The 6,350-nt window shown below is 49.1% G+C and overlaps 1 protein-coding gene across 1 annotated transcript in view; it reads left to right on the top strand.

The window, feature by feature from the left end:
* The window catches only part of THEM6 (thioesterase superfamily member 6), an 18,717-nt gene that overhangs the window by 10,066 nt on the left and 2,301 nt on the right, over positions 1-6,350 (top strand). The window contains exon 2 of the mRNA XM_011938224.1: positions 7-375. Within this exon, the coding sequence (XP_011793614.1) occupies positions 7-375 (369 nt within the window). The remainder of the gene's footprint in view (positions 1-6; positions 376-6,350) is intronic.

Genomic DNA, 6,350 nt, shown 5'->3' with positions numbered 1-6,350 from the left:
GAGCAGCGCTTCCCGGGCCGCGTGCTGCCATCGGACTTGGACCTGCTGCTGCACATGAACAACGCGCGCTACCTGCGCGAGGCCGACTTTGCGCGCACCGCGCACCTGACCCGCTGCGGGGTGCTCGGGGCGCTGAGGGAGTTGCGGGCGCACTCAGTGCTGGCGGCCTCGTGTGCGCGCCACCGCCGCTCGCTGCGCCTGCTGGAGCCCTTCGAGGTGCGCACCCGCCTGCTGGGCTGGGACGACCGCGCGTTCTACCTGGAGGCGCGCTTTGTCAGCCTGCGGGACGGCTTCGTGTGCGCGCTGCTGCGCTTCCGGCAGCACCTGCTGGGCACTTCACCCGAGCGTGTCGTGCAACACCTGTGCCAGCGCAGGGTGAGCGGCCCCCGCCCCTGGCCCTGGAGCACGGCCTTTGCGGGACCTCCAGGGGCTTCTCCTAGTCCCCGGCCACCTCCCCTAGGGAAGGCCAGCTGCCTGCACGTCTTTCGAGGACTGCTGGAGTCCTGCCTCCTGCCGCTCCCGCCCCTCCCTCTCTACCGGGCATTCCTCACTGATGCCTTTGTTCATGGGGGTTCCTAGGGTCCCGGAATCAACTCCATAGTTTGGCTTAGCGTGCTTCCCTCCTGCCATTTCTTAACCTGGCGCCTCACGCTTTCATGTTCACTCCTCCCCTCTCGCCTGGGGTTCTGTTCTGTGGCTAGAGTGCTGACCTCTCTCTCTGGTTCTTGGTCCTGAATATAGGCTGGAGGGGTGATCAGTTAGAAGAGGTTCCTAGGAGTTCCCAAGGACCTGAACCCCCCTTTCGCACAGCTTAGAGCTGAAGGCCTGGGTCCTGGTCAGCTGGGTTTGGGGTTGAAGTACCGAGCCGAGGAGCTGCAAGCATTTTGGCCTCTCTGCAGTTGGAGAGAGGAGGGCCATGCATCTCCCCAGGACTCGCTCCTTCCAGCAGGGCGGAACCTCCCCAGCAGCATGACAACTGGGGCCCTGGGAACCGCCACCAGGCCGATGTGGCCAGAGCAGATGCCTGAAAAGTTGCCTGGAGCGTCCATGCAGGAAGCCAGGGCTTACCCACCCCTGGTGTGCCCTTAGGGCACTGCGGTCTCCGGTCTCGGACAGGTGCCTCCCGAGCAGAGGAGGGTCGTGTCTCGGTTACAGGAAAGGGATTCAGATCTGGACCTCAAGAGAGGGTTCTTGGATCTTGTGTAAGAAGAAATTCAGGGCGAGTCTGCAGTGCAAAGTGAAAGCAAGTTTATTAAGAAAGTAAAGTGATGAAAGAATAGCTGCTCCAAAGACTGAGTAGGATGTTCGTGTAACAGGAGGAACGCGTCCACGCTGGGTGCAATGCTTGTATATAGGGGGAGGTGTGTTCTGCTACAAGGGTTTGTGATAAAGGATTAATTTTCTTAATGACAATTTTTTTTTTTTTTGAGATGGAGTCTCGCTCTGTCGCCCAGGCTGGAGTGCAGTGGCGCGATCTCGGCTCACTGCAAGCTCCACCTCCCGGGTTCATGCCATTCTCCTGCCTCAGCCTCCCCACTAGCTGGGACTACAGGCGCCGCCACCACACTCGGCTACTTTTTTGTATGTTTAGTAGAGACGGAGTTTCAAAATTAGCAATGCCTTTGTTCTCCAGATATCGGGGGTATCTGGACACTTCCAAGTCTGGGTCTGTTTAGTAAACATTATTAATTTGTTCCCTTAACTGTGTTTGAAATGCTTGTTCCCCGGTGCCGTAAAGAAATAGCACTTAAACATAAATTTAATTTACTCAGCAAGGCCATTTTTACTTCCTGCAGAAAGGGTACACTGGCCAGCAGCTTTGCCAGGAGAGTACACCGAACAAAGGAGACAGGGTCGTTTATAACCTGATGCGTAACAATCGCTTTTATTTAAAGTGCGAACGGAATATTGAATGCATTTCAGCCAGGCATTCGCATCTTGATACTCTGTTTTGATGGCTAAGGTCTGTCTTAGATCTCTTATTTTTACAATAGACACCCTAGTTTTATTATTAGATGTAGAAACAACTAGTGTGAGATCTAGAACTGAGGCTACTGAAGAAGGGAGAGATGGGGGAATAATGCGTGTTTTAAAAATACTTAGGGGGTCTTTTCTATTTGTGTCAATCCCCATACCACAGAAGTGACTAAGGGCAGGCCTAGAGTTAGTTAAGGTGAAGGTGGTGATAGAGAGAAGGACAGGGTTACATTCATAAGGCTGACAGTTAGAAGGGGTAGTCCTTTCAGTGAAATACATGAGGGATTTTAGAACTGCACAGACCTTTTTTATGGAAGTCCAGCTTTGTTCCTGAGTAGTGTAAAGGATGTAGTAGTCGCATTTACTGTAAGGTTGCCAGGTGGTAGGAGCAGAAAATCAGCATCTTGGCTGCAGGTCATTGCAACAGTGAGTGCTAGGGTAACTGCCAGAGGGCTGGGACATAAGTATCTGTGAAAAGGCTAGCTGCTGTTGATCTTCTACATTTTCCCAAGGTATGACAAAGCAAGCATTAAAGGCAGTGGTCTGAGGTGAGTTAGTTACAGTAATAACAAAGGAGCTAGTAACAAAATAAGGAAAGGAAGCAATATAGAAGGTATGTGAAAATGAAGCTTTCTTTAACTTAGTAGGGCTTGATCCTAGTACAGTAACCCATGATTTTCAGAGAAAGATGTTTTCTTGAAACATCTTTCGAGAAAAATGGTGGGACCATTTTTTCTTGGCTCTGCGGATGCCTGTCTCAGTGGTTAACAGCATAAAATAGCGTTCTTCCCAGGCTGGCTCAAGTGTTTTCTTTGTCTTTTGATGAGGACTTGGTTTTCAGGCTGGTGCTGGTGTACTGGAAATTCTAGGGGCGGTAGCTGTGCTAAAAGACTTTGAGTTCCGAGGGAAGGGAAAGTGGAAGATAAATTAAGTATATAACTTTTGCTGCATATCCGGGGCTTGAGGCCCCACGGTAATGCCTCCTGCTCAGCACAGCCCAGGGGACGCTGCGGCCCTGCTTCCTCTTAAGGTCTTGGCCTTCTTGGGGCCTTCACTGCCCCTGTGCACTGTGGCCTTGGACATGAGGGGCCTTGTGACTTATCCGGCCGCCTTTGGGCCTTAAGAAAGCTAAGCACCATTTTATATTTGACAGTGCTTTTTGTGTGATTTTATACCAGATAAGTTAAATCTTACCTTTATATTAATGTGCTATTAATGTTAAACTTAATAAAATCTTGTAGACATTATTTATTCAATTTTAATGTCTGACTATAAGGTAAGATTTCTATAGACTCTTTTTAAGCTTTTATAATTTTTGTTAAAGAGCGGGTTAGTGCTTTAAGAAAAATCTATTGTGCTTTTAATGACCAGTTCACAGAAAAACTGCATGATACCCCTTTAACTTTAGCCAATATGTTTACATACAGAATTTCCTTTACAGTTAACACTTTAAAACTTGCTTAAACCTTTAAAACAAAATATATTTTTTAACCTTTTAATGTAGGTAAAAATCCATATTCTTATGCCTCCTTATAGGCCTGTTATTAAAAGTATATTTTATTTTTCTTACATACCTTGTATATAAACCTTTTTTTTAAAAAATAATTTTACATTCAGGAGACCTAATTACTTTTAAATGATACACTATTTCTTGCATAAATTCCCTTTTATAGCTTTTCTTCTTTTCTTAAGACTTTCACAATCTTCAACACGTCTGAACTTTATGCCTTCCTTGTACACTATTTATTTTTCCTAGTTTCACCCTCTGGGTCTTCCTTTGATTTCTGTCTCTTCCAGTTTCTCTCTTACTTACTCTTTCCCTCTATATTTTAATTTCTCTTTCTCTCTCTGTCTCTCTCTCTCTCGTCATCATCCCATGTCCCGTACGGATTGCTGCCAAATCGTCTGAAATGCTTGTTCCCCGGTGCCATACAGAAATAGCACTTGAACATAAATTTAATTTACTCAGCAAGGCCATTTTTACTTCCTGCAGAAAGGGTACACTCTCCAGCAGCTTTGCCAGGAGAGTACACCGAACAAAGGAGACAGGGTCATTTATAACCTGACGCACCCACCCTGCGGCTGTGTCCAGTTTCCATTGGCTGGAGCGGGACCTCACACTCTGTATTTGTCCCGACTGACTAACAACTTAGAACTGTGTAAAAGAGGCAAAGGCAGAGGAGAGCAAAGGAAGGAAGTAATTTTTGGGATGCCGAGAAAGGTAAAAACACCTTCAAATAAGGAAGAGGAACAGGCTGTGACCCAGTGCTTGCTTGGACCAGTATAAGCATGCCAGGGCAAATATTTAGGCTAAAATGTGGGAGCTAAGAACATAAAGTACATTGCTTTCTTTATCACGGCTAGCAGATATTTAAGAATGTTAGTACAGGTCTTTGAATAAGTTTTGCTTTTAAGAGAGGTTACTATTTATTCCTAATTACATCAGGAGGAAAGTCTTTGGAAAGTCTACTTTACTTTTTACAACTGTGGACATCTAGAGGCTTGGAGTGTCTCACTTTCTGAGGATGCAGCCCAGCAGGCCCCAGCTTCATTTCCCAACCCTCGCTCAAAATGGAGTCACTGGTTCCAACGCCTCTGACACTGAGAGGTCATGTCAGGGGTGGGGAAACTGAGGCTCAGAGGAGCGATGGCACTGCACAAAGCTGCACAGCAGGCCACAGGGCACAGCTCCCTGGTCTTCTGTTTCTGTTGAGTCATGTGAACCAAAAAGTATCCAAGATGAGTCTCAGTCAATTTAGAAAGTTTATTTTGCCAAGGATAAGGACACACCAGTCCTGACGACACGTGGACACATGCCCAAGGGGTTTGGGGCACAGCTTGCTTTTATACATTTCCAGGAGGCACAGTACGTCAATCACTATATGAAGGCTTCACATTGATGCCATCTGGAAGGGGGATAGATTATAAATCCACCGGGTCATAGGTAGATTTAAAAGTTTTCTGATTGGCACTTGGTTGAAAGAGCTGTTATCAGTAGAAAGGCATGTCTGGATTAAGATAAGGGTTGTGACAACCTAGGTTTTATTATGCAGATGAAGCCTCCAGGCTGCAGGCTTCAGAGGGATTAGATTGTAAAAGTTTCTCGATAGACTTAAGGTCTGTGTTGTTAATGCTGGAGGGCATCATGAGGCCTGTCTCACACCCTCTTTATGGCCTCGGCCTCGGCTAGTCTTTCAGGTTAAATGCGGAGGGCCCTGGCCTATTGGAAGAAGTTCATTCAGATGGTTGGGGGTACCTTCGGATGTTATTTTTGGTTTACAATTGGGAACCCCCTGAAGGGCCTAGATCTCTCTTTGCCCCCAGGTGCTGGGCTCTGTATGGCTTTCATGCATCTAGAGTCCAGAGGGGAAGGCCACCAAGGCTGAGAGCCGGGCGCGGAGGCCGAGGAGATGGGGAGCCAGGCTTGCTTTTCCGGGAAAGAGGACGTGATAAAGTCAGGCATGGGTTGGTTGGTGAGGTCCCTGTGGGAGGGAAGGCTGGGACCCAGAACAGCAGAGACCCTGTTGGTGACGTGGAAAGACTGCGGGTGCAGTTTGGGCAGGCTGAGCCAGGGTGGGGTCTTGCATGTTGAGAGGCTGGCCTGCGGTGAAGTGACCAAAGGGGAAGAGCTGGGCTGGAGCGAGCGTTGGTCACATGGTTGAAACTAGTTAGGGAGGGAGGGGAGTCGTCCAGGGAAGAATCCAGGCCCAGCTCTGCTGGGACTTGCCATGGGGGTCCTGGCCCATCTGCAGGGAAGGTCTGGGCTCTATATCTCTGAGCATATCTGTGTGCTGCTCTTCCCTGCAGTGGGGGTGGGCCTGTGCCTGGCCTGTCCCCTCATTCTGGGCGCTCCCAATGCCCATCTGCAAGGCTGTGGACCCCTCAGGAGTGGCCTGGAGCCTGGCTCCCATTGCCACATGGTGGCTGTGTGTGTGGAGAGGGCTGATAGAGTGGTCAGGCCCAGGCTGCCCTGGGGGATGAAGTGCCATCCCCTGGGTGCCCTGGAGAAGGAAGAGGACTCAGTGAGCCCTGTCTGGTACCTTCCCGGAGGAGGGCTCCCATCCTGGCCCTCTGTCCCCCGTCATGCGCGTCGGTGTGCAGAGACCACCAAACAGGCTTTGTGTGAGCAATAAAGCTTTTTGATCACCTGGGTGCAGGCGGGCTGAGTCTGAAAAGAGAGTCAGCGAAGGGAGATAAGGGTGGGGCCGTTTTATAGGATTTGGGTAGGTAAAGGAAAATTACAGTCAAAGGGGGTTTGTTCTCTGGCGGGCAGGAGTGGGGGGTCACAAGGTGCTCAGTGGGGGAGCTTTTTGAGCCAGGATGAGCCAGGAAAAGGACTTTCACAAGATAGTGTCATCGCTTAAGGCAAGGAC

Source organism: Colobus angolensis, unplaced genomic scaffold (genome assembly GCF_000951035.1).
Source record: "Colobus angolensis palliatus isolate OR3802 unplaced genomic scaffold, Cang.pa_1.0 Scaffold17, whole genome shotgun sequence".
In the NCBI taxonomy this organism is placed as follows: domain Eukaryota; kingdom Metazoa; phylum Chordata; class Mammalia; order Primates; family Cercopithecidae; genus Colobus; species Colobus angolensis.
This window is presented reverse-complemented; position numbering and strand designations above follow the sequence as displayed.